Below are 23,446 nucleotides of genomic sequence, written 5' to 3'. Positions count from 1 at the left end.
TCACTGTAAAAAGATTTGAAATCCAGAATTGTTAGCAGTAGCTTAACCTTTTTATTAATGGTATCAAAGAATTAGAAAATCATTTACATTAAAGCCTTCTAATACATGGTGCTAATTTTAAAGGATGATTACTCAAAAACGGCTGCAGTTACATCCTGATGACAGGATGCTGACACGGAGGTATGACCTGGTACTTCTGCTGTTGTATAATTTGTAAGCACTGTGCAATTACCTGATTAAAAAACAACAAAAAAATATATATATAAGCAATGAGCCCCGAAACAAGAAATTAGTAAAAATTTACAAGTTATACAGTCATTCAATAATGCATTTGTTCTTAATTTTTGCAAAACAATGAACATTTAAAATGAACAATTATTGGCTGTACACTTAGCAGAAACAGATGTCAGTGTAACATATCACTGGGGCAAGGGAAATACAAAGGAAAAAATGTCCACAGGATCCCAAAGCGTATGTATTATGTATGGAAGCCACTAAACCACTTCGCAGTCACAGTGTTAACAACGGTATTACTTCTGGAACACTGGAAAGCTACTTTGCTGTAAACACTCAACCAAAATATATTATTTGATAATCCATTTCAGTTATTACATAGCTACGCTCCTAGGATGTCCAATAACATATCAAAAATTATCAGAACATCCTGCTCTTCTGTGTCCATCTTTTTCTAAGTCATATTTCTTGGCGCCTTGTGAAAACAGTGAGTGGAAAATACAAAACTTCGGTCTTTAAAAATAACAATCTTAATGGAGAATTTTAACTATTATCATAGAATATATGTAATAGTCTTCTTTGCCAAAGCCTTTTGTCTATCCTGCTGGAATTAGGAGTCAGGATAAGCATTTTCCTAATCTCACTGTACATATTTGACTTCTACTCAACCACCACACACTGTCTTGAAAAAGCTGATTCTTTTTTTAAGGGCATATTAAGCATGAGCACATGCTGTCAGTTCAGACAAAGACAAATTCAATCCATTAGCAAGAACTAGGATAAAGTGGCAAAAGAGTAGTGTAAAAAAAGAAGAAAAAAAAAAAAAGCTGAATGTGTGAACATGAATTGTGGTATGCTGGTAAAAATTACCTGAAGAGAGTAATAATGATTCATTTCAACTGTCACATTACTTTCTTTTCACAGGTAGTTCCTAGGGAGAGGTAGTCTCTTGGCTCTATTACTAGAAAATATTTCTCAGTGCTCTCTCCTTATCAAAGTTTCCATAAACTCCACACAAAATATTTAATGTATATGTAGCACCATAAATACGTACCCTATTTAGAAGTATTAACTGATGGCAAGATATATTTGTGAACTTTAAGGAGGAAAAAAACTTCAGGAGCTCAAAGAACACTTTAGGTATTGCTAATAAACAATACAACAGAAGATTTGGGGGTTTTGGAAATAATTTAATGGAGTACATGTCTGCCGACTTAAAAGAAAAAGGCAGGGAGCAGGGGTGGGCACATCCCAAATGTAAGAAGCAATTACAGCAGGAAAATCAACAAAATGAAACATCTTGGGACAAAAGAATGAAAACAATGTGAGTAGTGAAGAGCATGAAATTATGAGTCATTATGCAAGACCCAAAAAAAGGATCAGGATACTGAATCAAAAGGCAAAGTCAATTAGAGATTCAGTGAGGAAACGCTAAAGTAACCAGAATACAACCAGAATTCAACAGAAACTTTTTGGATGGACTAATGGTGTAGAGAAAAAATGAGAATTGCAAGGCTAAATACCCAGGAAAATGGAGTAAGAACAGAGACCTAATTCTGGGAATCAGCATGCTAGCTGACCTTGAGCAAATCATAGACTTACACACTCACCACAAGAGGAGATCTGAGGATAAAAACATACCATAAAGAACATACGAGGGGGAAAAAAACAAAACAAAGCCAACCTACCTTTCTAGTATTTTGAGGTAGAATTATACCATCATCCCAGAGTCTGGCAGAAGAATAAAATGCACTACTTTCTTCCTCTAGCCTGGAGAAGAGAGAGTATTAAACAAGCTTAAAAAGCACAAAAACTTAATAAAAAAATATCAGCCCAGTAAAATGAAGTCATAGGTGAAAAAGGCATATGTTTCAATTTTAAGTGAACGTGCAGTACTACTGTTAAAATCAATTAGGATCCAGCAAATACGTATCAGATGTGATCCCTCCGTATTTCAGTCATTTCACAGTTCAGACAATCCCCCGTATTTGGAAGATCACCGTTTGTTAATATACAGCACAGTATCTTGATTTAGGGTTGCGTGGTTTCAGGTTTTTTAAATCAAAAATCTGTGTTTCCTTGAGAAGTTCCTAAGAGTAGACATGGAATTACACAGAATTTTAAAATATTTTCAGTAGATTCAGGTTTGCTTCAGTCGTTTGGGATGTGTAATATGAATATAATTAGGTATTTTAACTAATTAAATCTCAGCATAACTGTGGGGTTGTATTATTAACGTCCTTACCTTTGTTTCAGATGTTTTAGCTCTGATTCATCTGTACTATCACTGTCCCCAGCTTGTGGGACTGCGGTCAAATGTCTTGAATCCACAAGAGCAACTCTTGCATTAGGCCACAAGAAGAGAAAATTTGGACTGAATGATCTCCCGCACTACAAAAACAAAAAACAAAACAAACAAACAAAAAAAGCCTCAGTGTAAACTCAATGAATTTTATCACAAAAAATGGCCATAGAATGCTACAACCAAGTTCAAGACAAAATGTAAGAGTTTATTTTGTAAAGTATTAATGATACAGATCCTTCCCATTACAGCTACAGCTCCTGTATCAATACAGATCCCCTGCAGTAGCAACTGCCACAGTTACCACTGCCTTTGGTAGTGGCATTTTATTATTCATCATGTTTAATTCAAAGCAAGCAAAGAGGCCTAGTACACTTACTGGCAGCGTGAGTAGCCCACACAATAACACAACTGGAAAAGACGTGGTTCTTAGTCTTTGAAAACAAATAGCATGTGCTGAACAAAAGGCAGGATTGGACCCTCTGACTGACATCTTCAGACCACGACCAGTTTTTTAGAATTTGTTCTATGTTAGCTGCAGACCAATTTTTCTGCAATCACATCTTGTGATGCATTTTTTCCTTTAAAATTAGTTAATGTAATGAGTCAAGTTAAATGTCTACAAACAGCTTTCATTGTTTTAAAAATGAAAGTGCCATGAAATCTGGGCAAAGTCTCAAGTCTATTACCAAACCCATTAACCTTTATGATACCCTCACCATAACGTAACTTTCGCTCCCGTAACAGCCACCAATTACTACGGTTATTTTGGGAACAGCAGCACAGGCAACGGCAGCCATCATGGAGGCCTGGGCTTTTAATCTGTTGGAGTGAGCCTCTGCCTGAAATGAAAATAAAGATTTTAGTTCTGCAAAGTCTTTCTTCTAGACTCCTTACACTCTCACCAAACTTACAACCTGTTTCTAAAACATATATTACTTTGCAATTCTTTATGATCATTTCTTCCAAAACAGTAGAACAGCATCAATAGGTTAAGCACCACAGACCATTATAACACTTACTTTATGATGTAAATCAGCAAAACAATTATAAACAGTGTGCAGAAAGAAACCTACGATACAGAGCAACTCTAGCTCTCCCAGGCATTAGCAAGCTTAGACACAACACAGTTATGCCAGGCTTTGTCTTAAGCGGTGGTGCCAGCTGGGAGGAACAAAGCTGCAGAAATAGTAAAACCTTTATTAGGTTCTCTCAGCAGAGACTATGAGGCTTTCCAAAGCCCAGGACAAAACATACTGTACTTTAATGCCTTCACTTTTAGAAAAGAGAAATATTTATTTTCTGTGGAGCACAGTGGTATCAGAAGAACCAGTAGGCTGTAGTTCAACGTAAAAAGCACTACAAATTCCAAGTTTTACAGCTTGCATTGCCAGCTTGACAGCACCATTTTAGATAAGTGTACATGCCTGCTTAAAATTAGAATAAAATGAGAAGATTTAAAAGCAAAGTAATTACGAAGCTTCTTGATTTAACTATCAAAAGTGGATCAAATAATAATTTTTCTACTAATTAATAGTTTTCAAAATGTAATGTTAGGCAAAACAAGAACTAGGAAATTGCTTGAATTAAGCACGTCGAACTAAAACGCCATACCTGCGAGATGCTTGTTGGCTCTGCTGCATGGGGAGCAGTGTTTTGGAAAAAGAGGATGGGAATGCTCCTGTGACTGCACAGCTGTACGAAATGGCTGCCCTTGAGAGAAGCATCATGAGTAAGCTCCCCATTGTTAGCCACCACTCCCACCAAGTGCCTACAAAACAGACACAGGAACATTTTCCCCAGAAGTTATGAAAAGACAGGACATAACGTTCAGAAGGGTGGAAACATAAATGGGTGGAAATACACACATAGATGTGCCCTTTTACAGAAATCTAGGCTATAAAGGATGCAATTACGCGTATCACTTCACTCAAGGAACCTGCTATACGTAACAAACAAGAAGTCTTAGAGCAGTCCCTATACATAAAGCGTTGAAGTATTAACACGGAAAACACTCAGGAGGCAGGTAAGGTTACAGATGGCCTGCTACAGTTCACAGTGCCAGACAAGGTGCCAGAACTCTGGATGCTCTCCACTTCCCGTAACATACAATGCAACAGTCATGCTGAGAAGTTTATACTTTCAACCAGAGAGTCTCTAAAATATTTTTTACTTCTTTTTATTTTTAATTAAAGATTTGTCTGGAATGTCGTGTGCTTACGAATGCGTTAGTTAGTCTGCGCTAGTTAATGGTCTGAACTACGCATGGTTTTATCGTATGGCTATTATTCCATCTCCATCATGTGGGAGATGGGATAACTTTTGACTCAGTTCGGGAAGGAACACTCCAAGATGTTGTTTTTTATTTCTTAAAGAATCTGCTGAGACTTCAAAGTCCCAGCTGTTCATTTAGTGACTTGAGTGACCAAACAAATCATTTCAAAGTCATGAAAACCATTCAATTGTAATCACTGTTCTGCTATCAGCCTGAAACACAATGAATACAGAACTCAGAGATAAAAGATCAGGCTTTCTAGAAGTAGTTTATCACCAGTTCTTGACTGGTTCAGAATTCCACAAATACTGTTACTAGAATACTGTAAAACCTGATAACGGTACAAAAGCTATTTAGACAAATATGTCCATGCATATTGATAGTGAAATCTTATAGCCCTACCCTTCCACGTGGCCAAATCCTGTCACTAATGTTGTTCCATAGTCAGCCTTGAATTCCTGGAATCTGCTTCCATCCAGCAGACGGCTCAGAATCTGCAAAGAAACATACAATTTTTCCTACAGAAATCTGAGGGAAAAAAGGATAGTTCTGCTAAAAGATGTGCTCTGTTCCAATAGTAGGGAGACCTGTATTATGCAGGAAGTCAAAGTAAATGATCACAGTGGTCCTTTTATGTCTTACACTTCGCTAAATACTCAATATGCACAAAACATAAAAATTGTGTTTGATTACCAACCATATATTTTGAGCCAAGTTCAACTCCAAGATTATTTCAAAGTTACAGAGCACAGTTGTTCATATGCATAAAAACCTTCTAAAAAATAGCATGTGCAGTTATAGTTTATGTGCCTAAAAATACTCAGCGGCATATTGCTCACACTTTTTTTAAACACAGTTTTAAGTGCTGCCTTTCAAAGCTACACTCTTACTACAGTCAATCCCCTTAACTCCAGGAATTTACCACTGGCGAAGATACTGGATTCGCATCCTTAGAGAAACCAAACCTCTCCAAAAACTACACGATAAAAATAGTGCCATGCAACTCCACATGCTTCTGCAGAGATGTCTGTCTCAGCCTCAAACAAATTCAGTTTGACCTTCGTTGTTTTTTCAGTCTACATTTGCATTAGGCAGTCAAGTTACAACATAAAGCCTTGACCCCTTAAAAAAACAAAGGAGACAGGAGGAAGCCCGTTTCTAAAGGGATGCATGTTCTAAAAGCAGCCAACACAGTACAAGACACACTGATGTAAAAGCATCTCAAACAGTGCATGGAAACAGATGGGGATCAGCTGGCATAATCTGTAATTATCTTATCTCTAGCAGGTTTTCGGTTTAAATATTTTCAACAGCTCTGCAGACTTGTTGCCATTCTGCTTTGCTGCGGCTAAAGACTGCTTGGCAATGATTAGGCAATCGTATGAAAATTTTCAGGTACTTCACTTCTCCAGAAGAGAATAGCCTGTTGCCTGTCAACCTGGAGATACTAGACAAAGCAGACCAAAAGGATGAAAGGATATAGTACCTGCCACCTTACCAATTTCACAGGAAGAGTACACCTATAATCCCGCGGTGCCAGCCCCAAGAGCTCGTCAGAGCTATACAGAGGACCGTCGTGTTCTGTGACCTCGTCTGGCAGAGGCTCGTAATTCAGCGTTGAGATAACATTTCGAACACACTCATAGGCTTCCTTTTCTGAAGATGCAAAATGGTCACTGCAGCCACTGACTCTAAGAGAGAGAACAACATTACATAGTATTGAATTAATGAAATCTGAATTCTGACAGGACCCAAACTGAAGGAAATACCTTCACCTGTACTATGAATCTCTAAACTCCCTGAAACATTGTGCAGTTTTATTCCTGTACGAATGAGCTCAAACCAGTACATCAGTGGAATTTCTGTGCAATCCAAAGTAAAACCAAATTCACAGTAGAGTGAAGTCCTTCCTCATGACTTTTGTCTCTACCTATATGAAAGAAAGGCCTCTACTTTCACGATGATGTTGTTGGAAACAATAAAGGTAAAACAAACTTTAAAAATTACATCACAGTAGCAGCACTTCCGGCTTTGATATAAACACAGTAACTTAATATATAAAACACAGCTGACTGTCACACTAATATTTGCTTTTGTGAGAAAGGTATGGAATTTGTTTCTGCATACAAAGTATTGAATGCCAGAAACAAATAAGCAAATCCACCCTTGTCCCCTGTGTAGAAGGGAATAACTATTTTGACAACTACAGAAATTTCTGACATACAAAAAAATAACATTAAAGAAATAGTTACATAGCTACTACTGTCAGGTTTATTTCCTCCTTGCTCTTCTCCTGCTATGAAGCCCTCATCAACAGCAGTGGCAGACAGGTTTTCTTTTTTCTTCTTTGCTACAGATACTTTTACAAGCATCCAGATTCTTCTCTGCAACGAGTTACTCTAGTGTCTTCAGAAGCAGACAAATGCAAAGAAGTTATGCCACCTCTTCCATGCATTAGTTTAGGGCAGAAAAGAAAAAAAAAAAGAATTTCTTATGCAGTTTCCCATCACCACAGTATCTGAACACTCTTTTTTTTTTTTAACATATGTAGCCTGACAATGTTTCCATGAGGAAAAGAAGTGCTATCATCCCTCTGATATAGCCAGTCCCTCTGAGGCACAGAGGAACTAAGTTGCCTGAAGTTCAGAAAGCATGTGGGAGAACGGGGAGCCAAATCCAGGTTTGTCTAGCTCATGCTTAACCCCATGACATCCCTTCAGTTTTCTTCCATTTGACTGACCTAACAAAAAATGGTAACTGAGAAGGAAAGCAAACAGTGCAGTAACAGATCCCACTTCTGGCCCTGATCCTGACCTCTGTACTTAGGTGAGGTTTCTATCAGAGTCAAATACATTAACAGCCAAGAGCTGGAAGTGGAAAGTTCCTGTCTACAGTATTAAAGCTAAATTACTATGTTGTGTTACCTTCTTCATTTGAAAGAGTTGTATCTAGCCCCACGATATTCCCACATATACAACAGAATATCAACAACTTCTGTAATAATTCGTGTATCATTTCTACCATTTTCCACTGCATGTTTTCCCATCCTTGAGGACCATAGTACATCCAATCACTGGAAACATCAAAAACAGTCACATTAACTTATAACAGAATGATACGTTCTTTAAAGCTAAGTGTGCTGAGCTCTCTACAACTTTTGAGAATGATTTCACATACTTAGAGTGAAGTTTTGCTCCTCCTAGGTCCTCAGGAGAGACATATTCTCCAGTAGCAGCTTTTACCAGGGGTGGGCCAGCAAGGAACAGAGTGCCGATTTTATCTATAATCACAGCTTCTTCGGCCATGGTTGGAACGTAGGCACCTCCAGCTACGCAGGAGCCACACACTACTGCCACCTGAAGGACACAAACAAAAAAAAAAAACACAGTGCTGCAGTGGGAAGAATGGAACAGCAAAGCCATTACCTTTATTTCAGAAATGTTTGAGAGACTAAATTGCAGCCTGGAGAACCACGAAGTAAAGACACAAATACCAGCATGAACAATGTTGCTGTTCTTGACATCACAGAGCTCAACGTTTACCCTGAAACCACCCAATGTTTTGATGCTTTCCATCCAGATCAGTCAGTAAGCACCTGGATGATCCTTAAGGTAGAAGTATTCTTGTCTGTGAGATACCACTCGCATCTCCCCACCCCACAAACAGAAAAGGTCAGCTGTCAGAAATTTCTTGCATGTTTGACAGCTGCTCCTAGAAACTCTATTAAGATAAAACTTTTTTTTTTTCAGAACTCTATTTATCACACGTATTACACTTGTATTCGAAACGACGCTGTACCTGAGGGATTTTCATAGCAGACATTATTGCTTCGTTGTAGAAAACTCTGCCACCGTGTGACTTGTCAGGAAACAGCTCCGACTGCCAGGAGAAAACAAAGTGAGTTTCAGTATTAACTGTAAAAGCCAGCACTTCCTCTTTACTTCATTCATTCACAAAAGCATTGCAACTGATTCTGAGGTCACCACTAACAAGCATTCCAGAAACTTCTACATGCAGCATTCTCCGCTGTATTTGTTACCCTTACACATTGTACAATTCCCCAAAAGCACCCATGGCCATCAATGTTTCAAAAGCAGAGAAAGTCTTCTGATGTTTTGTGAAAACCATTTGTTCTAGACAGGCTTAAATTGTAAACGTGGGGAAGTGGAAGCTCGTGTTCATACTTTATCTGTGAAACGACTTCAGGACAGTTTCCCTTTTTACTCTAGTTTTCGGGTCAGCTCTTGAATTTGTATAAAACCTTTTTCTACGCATTTGGCTTCAGTCTGGAGAGGGAATAACTCTAGTCTCTGTGATAATGTGACCTCTGAGCACTGGAAAGTAACCTGCACAAGTTTTTCCACTACAGCAAAAATTTTAAAAACTACATTTTTAAAGGCCATGGAAGTTTGTGCATTACTGTAAGAGACTTCATAACAAAATACGGAGTCATTTTAAAGGTTCTGAAATTGAAAATGGAAACTTCAAACAATGTTCTAATTTATTAAGCACACCAATGTGTTTCAGCACATTGAGGAGTATCCATGATACCTGCTTGGTCAGCACTTTCTTCCCAACACTGATATTCAAGCTTTTAAACTTTGATCAGATGCTAGATGCAAGATTAGTCAAAGTCATCACTACTGTTACGTATCTTCAAATCATGTTCTGGACTCAGATTTGCAGGCAAAACTCAATTTAAGTATACCTTATATTGAATGAAAATCAGGCAGCCAAGAAAACAAAACATAAATCTGAGATTTATTTCTAGAAAATGCGTATGACTAAAACAAGCAGTAGGTATTTTCCTCTATGAACTGGTTCTGGTGTTACCTGAAGTGGTAGGAACGCTCCCCCGCTGTCAACAAGGTACACAGACAGCAGCCTGTTCTGCATGGCTATTTCCTGAGCTCTCAGCTGTTTCTTCACCCCAATTGGATATATGGTTCCTCCCTTTACAGTTGCATCATTTGCCGTGAAGACGCACCAAACCCCACAGATTTTTCCAATTCCTACAAGTGATACCACAGATGTTTATCAGGACTCTCTAAGATACCAGATATGAAACAAGGAGGCCAAATTTTAGCTAGGATGTCATTTTGGTGATATCAATAAGCTGCAAATTAAATGGCAAATACTACATAGGGAAGAAATCTATAGCTCTTCTCTGGAATAAGAAAATGAAAGCTAACGACACACACACACACAAAAAAAATCTAGATGACAGAAGGCAGAACTTGAAATACAACTTATTCCTGGTATCACTATAAGAGAAAAAATACATAGTTTGACTTCCAGCTCTTGGACTGAGCTAACAGGGAAGGCAATTAAAAATTACGTACATAAAACTGAAAAATGTCTGTGACTGAAGAAAAGACAGGATTTCACAATCCATTCCTCCAGTTGTTTTTTAAACTGGAACTGCTTTTTGAAGTGCAATGAATTGTTCATAATTTGAAAAGCATTACAAAATAAATGTCTTAGTGCCTGTGTCACACACTGACTTGGTCCCCTTTCGTTCAACAGGCATCAGCTTATTTGACACATCGTTCTAAATTTTTGAGACAAAAATCAGTAACTGGTATGTCAAATAAATTACTAAATCAAGAAGAAAATAAAACATTATTTTCTTTAAAGGTTTCCTCCAGATTTCCCAGTGAAGAACAATGGAAAATAATACATCAGTGGCTGAACTCTTCCATGTTGGGAAGAGTCCAAGCTCCTCCATGTTATATTCCATAAACCTGACTACACGTATCCTTCTTCCTTTCCCAGTAAGAACCAACACCTTAACTTCGGAGAGGAAGGCTAGATGCTTTAGGAAGGTGTGCAGCACACGCAGACCACAACCAACATACACTACCTACAACCACGTACTCATCAGTGCACCCAGACAGCACCTCTCAAATTATGTTAAGGATCACATTGGCCCCAAACCCTTCTTCCTTCCAGGCTGCATCTCCAGCGTGGGCTGCTTCAGACAATACCCTCAGCCCATATGCATCTTTAGATCTAACTTGAATCATATTTAAAGATACAAACAATTAAGCAAACGAACTTCGTGAATTTTCCATAACATCTAACATGAAACTTTCCAGCAATTACCAGTAAGGCATCCAGCAGCAGGAACATCACCATAAGGCATATTGAGGCCTGCGAGAGGAGACAGTTCGAGAAAAGACTCATCATCAAGAAGCAACTTCAGGCGTTCACGAACAAACAGCTTCTTGTTTCTCTGAGTATGACGCAAGATGGCATTCTCTCCCCCTCCTTTACTGACCAACTCTAGCAATTCTGAGTATCTGATTTAGAAAAGAAAGTTTCAATTAATGAAAGCCACCTTAATTACAAGTTGATCTTTCATAGATTTAGCACAGGACTTGAATGTATTGCACGGCTTTCATACCAATGACACGAGAACAACATTAATTCACATTTTTGGATTATTGTTTGTGAAAGGAACTTGTTCATGACAGTTAAGGACTGCCTAACAGAGCACACAATTCAAAGGCATAAGTTTTCTTCCAAAGTGTAACAAAAAGCAGAGATACGCCATTTTAGTTTCATTATTCAGAAGTCACATTTCCAAGCCCAACAAAGACACCCCAAGAAGAGTCAAACAATATAATATAAATTAATTATATTAGAATTATACAGAAATAACACACATACAGAAATAATATAATTCTATCTGTAGCTTTTTGATCATAGTTAGGAGACATTATTAAGTCCTGTCCCTCCCAGGTGTTGCCTTCATGCATCCAACGCAGCATCTCACAATATATGACCCTACTTAATCACCGTCAGCAACCCCAGGAATGCAGTACTGAGAAGGGGCTGATCATCAGCTACTGGAGCAGACTTTGAGAGATACTGCTCTACCACAACTTTAGCCTATAAACTTGCAAATATTAATAAGGCTATCATAATTTGCTAGTCCCAATTCAGCACGGACAGTTATTTCCAGGTTCCAACTACTCTAGGGAAGAACCCATTCAATGGTTTCCTCCTCTGCTCCCCCTCAACATGTTATGAAAGCTTTTTTGACAGGCCTTACGTATACTCAACAGCATGGAAGATGAACTTTAACAGAGTGAATACTGCAGTGTCACTACAATCATCAAAAAGAGAAATTGATTACCATTTGCTATTATCAGGGCAGCATAAAATACAGATAATGAACTGAGCAAAACTGGAAACAAATGCGGTACCTTATATAACTTTAGTCTTAAACAACAAGGCTGTACATTTATTTTAAGTCAAATATTTTTCACCAAGATGCATCATCTTTAAATAAAAATACCATCTGATGTAACTATTTACAAACCACTCTGTGCGTGACTCCATTACTTTATTATGGCTTCCTGCAGACTGTGGAGGTTGAAAAACCTCAGGAGAAAAAAGCTAAGGATTTTAATAGTGTTGTAAATGCCACCACAGGAGGGCACAGTGTGTTTTCCATAGCTGTGCTTCCAGCTCCTGTATCATTCCTCTGAACAAAGGCCTTTGAATTTTTGCCATCTGATCCTTAAGGCCAAATGCATAAAGCACATTTTCCCGTTTATCAGCGAACCATGATTAATTTCAGTAACTGTCACCCCCTCTTTCAGGAGCAATCTTTAAAGTGCACGGGTCACCATTTATCTCTTTACATTCAAAATCAAACCTGAATAAATTTTACGAAGGCCTAAAAATAATTCTTGGCAATAGGTGCAGAACAATGTCACACGACAGTATTTTAAATACAGTCTGCACCTAGGTTCAGGCATCTCAGTCAACAGAAACTGACTAGGAAACAGCAAGGAAACTAACTAAAGCTTCAAAGTGGTCAGAAAAAATTACTAACAGGCTTTTTTTTTTTTTCTTTTTATCTCTGGAGTTTTTAATTAGCAATCTTCCTGGGTTAAAAGTTGCTAAAAGCATCTGTAAGTAACGCTCACATCATCTCACACGTACCAACACTTGAAAGCATCACAAAAAACAGTCATTACCTTTTAACAACAGCCTCACTGTTCCTTAAATTTTCTTCAAACACATGTCGATATACGGACAGGACGCGTCCATCTAAAACAGGGTAAGTTTTTGCATACCGTCTATATTTTGCTTTGCTACTTACTAAACGACTGGGAAGCATGCTGCATGTCCTTTTCAGCCCTTCGTTTTGTAGTGTCTGTGTTGATTGTTTACTGTTACTGAAGAAGCCCTTACACTTTCCTTTGAACACATGGTTTAAAGTCAGCAATCTGGGAAGCAGCAATGGTGCGGAGTTAGGGGAGAGTTTGCAAATGGAGCAGAAAGTGATATTGTTCCACATGGCCCTAGGAATTAAAGAGAGAAGAAACAGCATTTACAAATTAAAATTCAGGCTCCCCAGGCTGGAAAAGGCACCGATTAATACGCAGAAATTAGCGAGGTGGCAGTTTTTACAGGAGGGAGACCGCGAATGTCTGAGTTTCCACTTATAACAGCTTGCGTAGCGCCGTTACAGCGGCGGAGGCCACGAGATTCGCTCCCAAATCCTGCGTTACCGCTGCTAACGAGCAAACCGGGAGCTGCAAGCACGACCTTCGTGCTCCGGGACACCCTGCCCGCAGCCCGGCCGGGGCTGCCCTCGGCTCCCTCAGCGGCCTCGCTCGGCCCGGGGCAGCCGCGGGGCCTGCGCGGAGGCCGGGCGGGACGAGCCGCGGGGCCCCGCTCCGCCTGCCCGGCGAGGCGGCTGGGCTCGGCTCGGCTCGTCCCACCGCCTCCTCCTCCTCTTCTCCTCCCTTCTCCTCCCCCGCACCCGCTGCGGCCTCCCCCCCTCCTCCGACCCTTACGCGGGCAGCCGCCGCCGCGCCGTCCGCTCCGGGCCCGCCCCGGGGGCGGCTCCGCCACCGGCACGGCCCCGGCCTCGGTCCCGGCCCCGGCCCCGGCCCTCCTGCCTCCCTGCTGGCCCCGGGCGTCCCTTGCCCCGGCCCCGGCCCCGGCCCCGGCCCTCCTGCCTCCCTGCTTGCCCCGGGCGGCCCCGGCCCCGGCCCAGCCCTGCCTCCCCGCCGCCCCCGGAGGCCTCGGCGCGGCCCCACGCTGTCCTTGAGGAGCGCCCGGGCGAAACGGGGCTAAAACGTTGGGGGTGGACGGCATCTTGGAGTGCCGGTGCCGCAAAAGTAACGGGAACGGCAAAGGAATTGCTAGTGTCGGCCATAAGCACGAGCATACACGCAGCGCGTGCGTTTGATTTGTAAACCGCACGGGGTTTACGGAGTGTTGCCCTACGGTGGCCTCAGAAATAACACGCTGGGGCCTCGCTCTCCATCAAATACAGAATGGTAAAGGAAGGATGGCCGCAAAGTGCCTGGTCTTCCACGTCCCCCCTTCATGCAGCGCGTTACGTGGAACCACAGAATCACCGAATCATCTGGGTTGGAAGAGACCTCCAAGACCATCTAGTCCCACCTCTGACCTACCACCACCAAGTCCTCCACCAAACCATAAAAGGCTGCAGATCGCTGGAAATTCACAGACTTTGTAGTGACATTTGCTGTCCCTAGTTCTCCATCGTTCAATGCCGCAACCGCTCAGCTGAGATGTATAAACGCTTTCTAATTAAGCGTATAATTAAAATATTAAAATGAATTTGATTTCCTTGCCTCCATACCTCACACTGTTTCTGGGCCGCTGTAGTCGGTTTGCTGTTGTTAGTCATGGCATAACCTCCGAGAAATTACAGCTTGTTGCCTTGCAGCGGCTTCATTAAAATGCGCTCCTGCCAGAGCGCTCTCAGCCATACATATTAATAAGGCTTCGCAGGGATAATTAAGCAATGACTAATACATTGGCGAATGTAAGAATCCAGCGTAGGCAGGGGAAAGATTTTGTAGGTAAATACGTTGTATATGTTAATAAAAAATCTTGACAATAATAATTAAGATTCGATGCGCTATAGCAATTTAAAATAGTCCCTGTTTTTCTTTTATGCTGGAAGCGGGTAGGAGCGTCTTTGATGTTCTCCCTCGTATTGAGAGTGGGATTGCAGGAAACCGCTCCCATCGCCCTGCCGGGCTTCAGCAAAGCCGGGGGTGTTCAGGAGGCTCCCTGTGGGGGCCTGCCCCTCTGCAGGTGAATCGGGTGGCCTGGGGACGGCAGGGAGACCCCTCGGGGGCTACGGAGACGTTTCAGGGGTAGAAGAGGCGATGCTAAAAGCGGGGTGGGTGTTATCTGCGCTTCTAGAGAACCCCCCCTAAAGAAATTAGGATCGCAGGTCCGGTTTGCACTTCCCTAAAATGCTCATTAATCGGCCGGTCAGAATGAGGTGAGCGGTGGACGTTTGCTACTGAAACTGTTGAACAAAAATCCCGGTCAGGAAGTTTGTTGTAGGCGCTGGTGCAGCCACGGAGGGGTTCCTGGTATAGCCCACGAAGGAAATGAGCAGCCTGATACGCTCTTCAGGCTGATCTGGGGCATTTCTTGTGGGGAGCTTTGATTATTTCGGTTCACATCATCTCTCTTTCCACGCTATAGCCAGAACTCCCCTCTCCCAACGTTTTGAGAAGCTTCTAAAGCGCCGAAGGTGAGGGACAGAAGACACTTCGCAGCTTTACGTGGGGCTTTTGTGTTTCCTAGGGGATTTTAGGTGAATTTTTGAGCTCTTTGTGGAGCAGGTGCTAATGGGGAAGGAAAGAGTGGTGACAGAAATTTATGTAAAGCAGGAGAATGTATCTGAGGTCAGAACTTCAAAGATGTGTTGATGGTAGTGACAGTGCTGGGTGCTCAGCTTTCTGAAGAGGGAATTGCTCATGGAAATGCCTGAGGATCTATTTAAAGTGAGATCCTTTTCTTTTTTCTTTTTTTTTTTTTTTTTAAGTTGACCCATATATCATTTCCCTGGATTTTTTTAGTACTCTTTTCTGTGAAAGTATTAGAGGGACTACTGTTCAGGTATGATTTTCATGCTTCTTATTTCATTTTCCATAATTAAGTGTTAGACTTTCATTATCTCTAAATGCTGTTGTTGCACAGTAAGTTCATTTTATGTGATTTTAATTTGTGGAGTTTTTTGTTTTTTTTTTTTAAGAACATCATTCTCAGTTAATGTGTTGGCCTATTTCACAGGTTTCCCAGAACCTGTGTTCACAGTCAGAATATATTCTGTATGTAATACAGGTTGCTTTTACTCGGATTTAAAAGGGGATTAAACATTGTCGTGCAAGCCAAACGCTGCTTGCTCAGAGTAACGGATAAAGAAACATTTTCTCTTCATTGCCTTCAGCCTTGACGTGTATCTGAGTGACAGTTTATCATGAAGATATGGCATCAGTCACCCTTTTTTGTACTGGGAGGCAGCCGGGTGTGAATACCAAATCCTGTAATGAGGAGCTGATAGATTCTAACTTATTTTTGCTAGCCCTCAAGCTGAAATCTAGCCTTACTCTATTGTCATAGCGTGGAGCATCCTTTGGTTAATGAACACGGAAGGTAACTTGAGTGAAGTGGTAAAAAATAGCTTTTCTGAATGGGTGCAGCCTTGTGCAAGTGTTTGCAGTTGTTACTTCAAGTGCTTATTTTAGAGACTTTTGAATGATGAAAATTTAGAATATATAGAGCAGCATTTTGGAAAAATGTTAATGTGGTTGCCTACTTTAACATGAACTGCAGCTATGCCAACAGAGAAACATGCCATTTAAGGAACACTAAAGCTTTGAGTTAAGCTTTTACTCAACTTTATTTAGAAACTTGCTGGAGTGCACCGGATGCTGGGGGAAACCAGAACACACTTTTTAGATTGTCAGACCAAAGGCAGGAAGGTTCCCACAGGGCCCTGCTCCTTATGTAGCTTCTGTTTCTTATTTAGATTTTGTTTCTTAATACTGAAAAGCTTTTAGTGGCATTTTGACAATTGCGGCCTGGAAATTCATCTAAATTAAAGCAGGTTTTGTTTGTTTACTTATTACTACTAAAAGACTCAAGACAGCCCCACAGCATTTTTCAGGGCTTACATCATTCTGAAATGGGTTCAACTGATTCAAAACAAATTTGACAAAAAGTAATTTTCTTTGGCCATTTGGAGTATCTGTATATATACAAAAGGAATGGCTGAGCCTTGGCTGGTTTGCTCAGCACGGTATCTGGAATTGATATGAAATATTAAAAAGCTTATTTTGGTTGCTGGAAGATAGGAGAGAACACAGGATTTAAACGAACTGGTCTGAAGGTGTGAGGCTGAATGCAGGAGAAGTTAGAAGCCAGATCCCCAGCTAATGTAAGTACATTTAAGGACATTCGGTCCCTCCCGTTCCACAGAATGCATCAGGTGGATGTATGGCTGGTCCCATGCTGTTTAGCTTTTTATTTTGGATTATTTGGAGTTTTATGAATTCCCACATAGAGAGTGTGACCAAATGTGGAGAGCCAGGTATGCCATCATAAGTCATGTGAAAAGTTGAGGCTGTGGTGATCACTTAGTCATGGATGGGATGTTTTCTTATGGGGCAGCCGTATTAAAACACCTATAAAAGTTACATATTAGCATCATACCCTTATTCACATTTATTTATTACATAAGAAAAAGCAGAATCACTGGTTTTTAACTCCAGTTTGTCCTTCCCAGACTCTCAGTCCGTCCCTAGGAAAAGCCCATGAGCACATAAAGCCAGAAGGAACTGAAAGCTGTGAAGAGAGGAAGGTACTTGGCAGCCCGGGACCACTAGCTGTGGTACTTCTGTCACTGCTGCATTTTTGAGAACAGCTGCATTAGCTCAGGAGGCACAAGATGTCAGCTCTCACAGCCACGTAGGCAAGTGAGCTGGTAAGGAGAGGTCTGGATGCTCCTGGCCTGCTCTGACAGCTCAGGAGGACTAACCTCCCTCCATCTCCTCTGAAGTCCCAGGAGAGGGAGCAGAAAGCAAGGTAGCCAGCGACCGGCATGTGGAAATGTCCGTTTCTGCACTGACTGCAGAGGGAGCGTTGGGAGGTTGTTCTCGTGGAGCTGCAATCAGCTTTTGAAGGTAGCCACCTCTTTGTTTCTCATCTGAGAAATGTCATCTGCTGTTACTGGAACGTCACGTGGCAAAGTGGCAACTCAATTGAAGGAGGAAGACAGCAATTTCGGCAAATGAGAGATTTTAGGAATTTGTTACTTATCTTGCAAGCTAAAAGACTATTATGTAGGACTACATGTGTATTGGGAGCATTTTAAAAAAGAAGTTCCCAAAAGAATGAAGTCCTATGCAACTCAGTTCATACGTGGAAGCTCTTCTGCCTCAAACTGCCCCTCTCATAGAAGTGCTGGGAGACTGAATTCCTGGGGGAGATTAAAAGAGATGAGGGAGAGTTGTGACAGTGGCAGTCAGAGGCACGGCAGTTGGACTGGGTACTTGTTTCTTGCCACAAATTACTTACAAAGCCATGAATAATTACATAATAATTATAATTATAAAAACACAGCTCATGTGGAAAAGACAAGGAGTGTGTGCGCTTGCTGCATTGATGAAAAATGCAAGACACTGATTGTCTTATCCCTGTAAAATGCAGGGAACTAAGGAGGAGAACTGTATATCTAACAGCACATCCAGTCCCAGCTGCAGGACTCGGTTCTGTCCTGAGTGGCGCTGATACAGGCTGATGAGAAGAGAATTCAGTTCTGGGAGTCCACGTAGCTGGTGATAATAGCCAGAGGAAAAATAAATTTGACTTCCGTGGTTTGGATTGGAATGGCAGAGTTGGCAAATCTCTTGCTGATTTTACCCATGTACTTATCTAAAATCATGGAATGGCTTCTGAAAAACTCTTTTATAGTTTCAATATGCAGCAACAACTATGTGAAGATCTACTGCTTCCTCCATTTTAAAAGCCTAATCGAGACTCTTCTGAAGTCATCTGAAAGCTTTTTATTGTTTAGAGGAGACGGAGATTCAGTTCCAGACAGCTAGGTTTCTCACTGGTCTTTTATTCTGGGCAAGAGCTGACTGGTTTATTTTCCTCTGCAAATGTTTGCTGATGAGTGGTGACACCAAAGCCTCAGACCGCGTTGGGCTGTTTACAGTCTCCAGAACATGGTTTTGTAAGGCTCTTTCTAGCTAGTAATTGGTAACTGGATGTGGTTGGGGTAGTCAAAAAAACATACGGAGGAAGAGGATGAATCATTAAGAAAATACAATATGGATGCCGTAGGAAGTGCTGATGTACAGTGCGTGTGCGGCAGATAAGACATACCTGTCTTCTGTTGTCAGGAAAATGTAACCCGAAAGAGGAATTGCATCTAACTGTGTAGTTCCAGTTCTGCATATCCACACCTTCTAGATGCATATGTTGTTCCAGCTTAGACTCCTAACCACTTACCAGTTTTTAACATGCACTACTTCTTCCTACAAACCCCTTAGAATTTGATCCAACAGTCTGAGGGCAGAGTAGAGAAGTATTTACACTGCTGTAAATATCAGTGCAGCTGCATCATCATTAAGAGCCCCTAAAGTAGACGGTCTGCATTATTGTGAAAAGGCATTTATGGCAGTAAAGCAGTATGATATTTGTTAGCGGAGCATATTGGCATTCTCTGTCAGCAGTGTTCGTGCCCACATAACATAGAAAGTGCTAAAAATACCATCTACTGTGATTTGGCGCCACAAAAAGAGAAGAGAGTGATACAGTATAAAAATCGCTGAGAAGACCTTCAAGTAGTTTTCTCATCTCTTTTGCAATATTTCAGGATCTTACTAGGTACCCTAAACCTGCAGAGCCTTACGTTTCTGTCGGCACTTGGCCTGGAGCCGTCCCACAGGGCAGCCTGGTCCCCCCTTCCCTGGCGGAGCCGTCAGCTGCACCGGGAGGGAAGAGGAACCGAGGAAGAATGGCTGATGGCAACATTCGTGTGCACCCCAGTAAAGGGTCTGTCCATTCCTGTTCACAATGTTGAGGATTTAGCCATTAAAAAAAGCCTGATTAGAAGACAAATTAGATGTTTGATTTCCCTGTTGCAACTGAGTTAATAAACATACATATGTGATAAGTACATATATATATATATATGCCAAAATGAGTGCTCCAAGCCCCTGGTGTTTATTTTATGTGCAGTGAAAAATCTTTGTTTAGAAGGAAGATCAAAACTTATTTCATGTGTGATTGGTACACTCCATTCGTGTGTGTCCAGGCACATGCAAGCGTCTCATTCACAGTTTCCAGTCCCAGCTCCCAAATGTCCGGTCCTGCTCTGCCACTGACCGTAGCCATAACGTAATCCTCAAAAACTTGCAAAGTCCTCAGAATTTTCTTTCTTTTCAGAGCCTTAAAAGTAACTCTGTTCATTCTCTCAAAAAGCTAAAATTTAGCTTCTCAGCAAAGTTGGATTGTTTTCAAGTCACTGAAGACGTTTTTCAAAGACAAAGACATGCCTTAGTTTTGAACTCTGCATGTTTTGTAGAATATCTCTAACTTGAGTTTTGGTGCAAAGTGTTGGCAAGGGACTGAATATTAAACAGCAATACATAGAAAATAAGGTAAGATACTGCAGTGATACCATAAAATTCTTCTCCGGTTACTGCTTTCCCAATCCGCATGCCATGAAATGTTATCTTGACTCCTAGTTAGTATTGCCATAAAAACCACAGGGGGTTCTTTTTGCTGCTACTTGTTTTTGTTAAAATCCAGTAATTGGTAACATGTGAATTAACATTTTGAAATAGCAGAAGAACAGAGTGCACAAAAGTCAATACAAAGTGGTGCTCTGAAAAGTCGATTTAACATTTAAATCCATGGCATGCATCAGCACTAGAAAACCACAATCTTTAGGAAGTAATGAACTTACGTATCGAATAGGTCCTGGTGGAAACCACCTGTGTAAACATTTACAAGTAAAATGGAAACATGATAAAAAATTAATAGTCATCTCAGATCTTCTATTTAATGCTTATATTTTGGTAAATCTTCACAGAAAATTATATTGTATCTTCCTAGTAGAAGTGTTTTAGACTTGATTTGAATGCACTCCCCTGCAATATTATACACTGGTACACTGCTTGGTTAGAATTTTATTTGCTGGTAGCAAGTTTAGCTTAGTTTGGTGCACTACAAATTATGTATGTGTTCCATGACATTGATTGTGAAACAGAGCGAGCAACTAGCATTACCAGAAAGAGGTTGGAAAACAGAGTCAGAACAACTTGTGAAATCTTAAAGTGTGTTTAAAAGATCGGTGGAACGGCTTTGAATTCTCCAGCCTCCCGTGGGTTACTGCTGCTGTACGGGTTAGTGACTTGGCTCGTCTTCTGCCTGGCATCCTTGACTCACTGCACTGTGGTGTGAGAAACATTTGTTCAACAACTGCAGGCACCGATGCTGCGGGGGAGCTCTTCGGCTGGGCTGGGAAGAGAGGACTGCAGGATTCACAGAGATTGTTCAATACAGCTGTTAAAGCACAGCAAGGGATAAAGCCTTCTTGAAACCTCTGTGTAAGTCACTGGGTGCGTCTTTTGATCTGGAATCTTTTTGAACTACGGTCACCTGTGGTTCCTTTGCAGCTCTCAGGCTCCCTGTTGCATAAAAAAGGCCTTCAAATGTCACCCATTTTGCCTGACACGATCCCTTCTTCAGCGTTCATCCTTCATGACCACAATTTAAGTGTTCAAGATGACAGAAACACCTAACAGTGTGTTTTCAGTTCTGATGGAGTCTTTTTTTAGGTGTTATTATTGGTAATAAAGTAAAAAAAGAACACAGGCTTTCAAATCAGAAGCACCCTTGTAGTTTTAAGAAGCCATTCTGGATAACTGAATGAGCAGAGCTAAAGAATTTGAAGGAAAACTAAACATTGTCCTTGCAAGACACTTCAATCCAGTCCTCCTAGCAACGCTGTAAAATCAGGATTATAAGAGAAAGAGCTCGGTAACTGGAAGCAGAAACCTGCCGGTTCCAGAGCCGGTCCTTCTTTGTGACCAGAGGCACGTCGCCTCAGCATGGTGTCTTGGCTTACTCTCCGAAGCTGGGGTGAGAAGTACGTATGAGTAAGGCCTAGCCTACCCATGATGCTGAAGAGAAGAGGTGGTTATTCTAGCAGGGAGGATATTCCAGAAAGCCAAGAAATATGCTGTGTACAGCAGAGTGAATTTTTCCACAGAAACTCAAAGATTTCCAGTTATAATGTTTATGGCTTTGAAAATGTAATCCAGCTTTTTTATTTTTAGGTCTCTGACCATTATCCTCTGGTCTCAACAGAAGAACAGCAGTATATTTAACAGCTCTGTTAATGCCAGAGTAATAATTACCTAACACAGGAGTGGCTATCACACTGGGAATTTTTATACCAGAACTCCCGGAGCATTATGATTCTTCAGAACTCGGGAACAATGTTCATTAAAGTACAAAATTAGTGAAAAAGATTCTGTAATCTGAGCCTAAAACTATATCCTTATATTAAAAAAAAAAAAAAAAAGAAAATGAGAGACTGTCAGCCCAGCAAAGTGATCGGGTAGTTCCAGCTGCTCGGGATAAGTCACAGTCCATCCACTCCTGGGAAAGACTAAGGCAGAAGTGAGAGCTGTTGTCTGGTCTGAGGAATTCATCCCCGGGAATGGCTTACCCTGCGAGTCCGCCTTGTCTGCACATAGATCTGAGTTGTAGCAGAATGCTGGTATATTTGAAGCGATGCATTTTCGTTTCTCCCCTCGCTGCAACGTGATTCACAAGGTGAATTTTTTCAATGTGATATTCCGAACTGTTTCATATTTATAATTGGCCAGACAATCCAGATGCTAGTTGCTGTTTTCTCTGTGATTATTTATGACTTATATTTATTACATTTATATACAAAAGCAATATTTATTCTCACAATTATACTAGATTTCAAAACATGTGCATGACATTAGGAAAACTAAACAATTACAGAATCTTGTGGTATTTGCTGCTCTGTTAATGTCTGAGATTACAGTGAATCACAGGTGGGAGAAACAGGCCAGCTGTCACATTTCCGTCCTCCTGAAAGCACAAAGAGGCACTGGTGCGGGGGTGCTCTGCGAGGAAGTTTGCTTTTAGAGAAACTCAACCTGGGGGAGAAGTTAGTGAGAGTGGCAGTGAGAGATGTGAGTCTTTGCACGTACCTAACATCTATTTTCATCTTAATTATAAGCATTTGAAACCTTACCATTTTTTTCAAGCATCAGCATACTGCGATGATGTTATTTTATAGCAAGTCCTGTATAATTATAGTTAGCATTGAACCGCTCATTTTCAAATAATCCCTTGGTGCCTGTTGAATCAGTAGGATCCCTTACTGACTAAGACCGGGGTGAGTCTCTGCAGTGTAGCATTGCAGAGCCTTCCTGCCGGTCTACCTCTGTTAGTTCTCATTTGAAGGAGACATTGTAATGTGGTATCTCGTCCTTATCTCGCACGGCAAGAAGGGTGGGGACAGGGCGCGGGGCTTGGGGCGGCTGCGGTGGGAGCACCCTCACACCCTCACACCCTTGCACCCTTGACCTTTCCCGTCTTCACCCTCCACCCATCTCAGTTTGCAGCCAGCTGGTCTTTGTGCTCCCGAGATCTTGCCTTCAACACCGCGTGTGTGTTTCCCTGCAACCTGACTAATTAGAGCTGCAGTTGTGGACGCAGCGTGAGGTGTTTCTCTGCTCCCCGCCCGTGCAGCACACAGACCAGACCAGTAAACGTGGGCA

General features: G+C 41.3%; 1 protein-coding gene and 1 long non-coding RNA gene across 11 annotated transcripts; one reads left to right on the top strand and one right to left on the bottom strand.

The window, feature by feature from the left end:
- Positions 1 to 14: 14 nt before the first annotated feature.
- Positions 15 to 14,581, bottom strand: LOC310903298 (methylcrotonoyl-CoA carboxylase beta chain, mitochondrial-like). Of its 10 annotated transcripts, none has more exons than XM_083846232.1 (13): positions 13,628 to 13,784; positions 12,803 to 13,129; positions 10,917 to 11,113; positions 9,645 to 9,823; positions 8,610 to 8,690; positions 7,989 to 8,167; positions 6,310 to 6,502; positions 5,214 to 5,305; positions 4,151 to 4,307; positions 3,256 to 3,378; positions 2,480 to 2,625; positions 1,923 to 2,004; positions 15 to 232 (listed from the first exon to the last, which is right to left on the bottom strand). In XM_083846232.1, the coding sequence occupies exons 2-13, from the start codon at positions 13,123 to 13,125 to the stop codon at positions 149 to 151; spliced, it is 1,836 nt and encodes a 611-aa protein (XP_083702358.1). In that variant the 5' UTR covers positions 13,126 to 13,129; positions 13,628 to 13,784; the 3' UTR covers positions 15 to 148. The 10 variants fall into 10 exon arrangements, 9 of the variants coding, with proteins under 9 accessions (XP_083702358.1, XP_083702359.1, XP_083702365.1 ...); XM_083846233.1 differs by having other exon boundaries at positions 12,928 to 13,129; positions 13,628 to 13,668; XM_083846239.1 differs by having other exon boundaries at positions 10,917 to 10,964; positions 12,928 to 13,129; positions 13,628 to 13,668.
- Positions 14,582 to 14,868: 287 nt separating this feature from the next.
- Positions 14,869 to 18,471, top strand: LOC310903267. The gene is made up of 2 exons (XR_014587407.1): positions 14,869 to 17,046; positions 17,395 to 18,471. It is a non-coding gene; the product is annotated as an uncharacterized lncRNA (long non-coding RNA).
- The last annotated feature ends 4,975 nt before the right edge of the window (positions 18,472 to 23,446 follow it).

This window comes from Anser anser, assembly GCF_964211835.1.
Source record: "Anser anser genome assembly, chromosome: 8".
Classification (NCBI taxonomy): domain Eukaryota; kingdom Metazoa; phylum Chordata; class Aves; order Anseriformes; family Anatidae; genus Anser; species Anser anser.
Note: the sequence above shows the minus strand (reverse complement) of the source record. Positions and strands in the feature narration are given on the sequence as shown.

Excerpts from the sequence above, each read along its gene's own strand:
- LOC310903298 (XM_083846234.1), bottom strand. The coding sequence starts at position 13,158 with ATGCTGTTTCTTCTCTCTTTAATTCCTAGGGCCATGTGGAACAATATC. Across the intron at positions 8,168-8,609 it reads CTGCTATGAAAATCCCTCAG|GTGGCAGTAGTGTGTGGCTC; the intron begins GTACAGCGTCGT and ends TGTGTCCTTCAG. Across the intron at positions 3,379-4,150 it reads AGCCAACAAGCATCTCGCAG|GCAGAGGCTCACTCCAACAG; the intron begins GTATGGCGTTTT and ends TTTTCATTTCAG.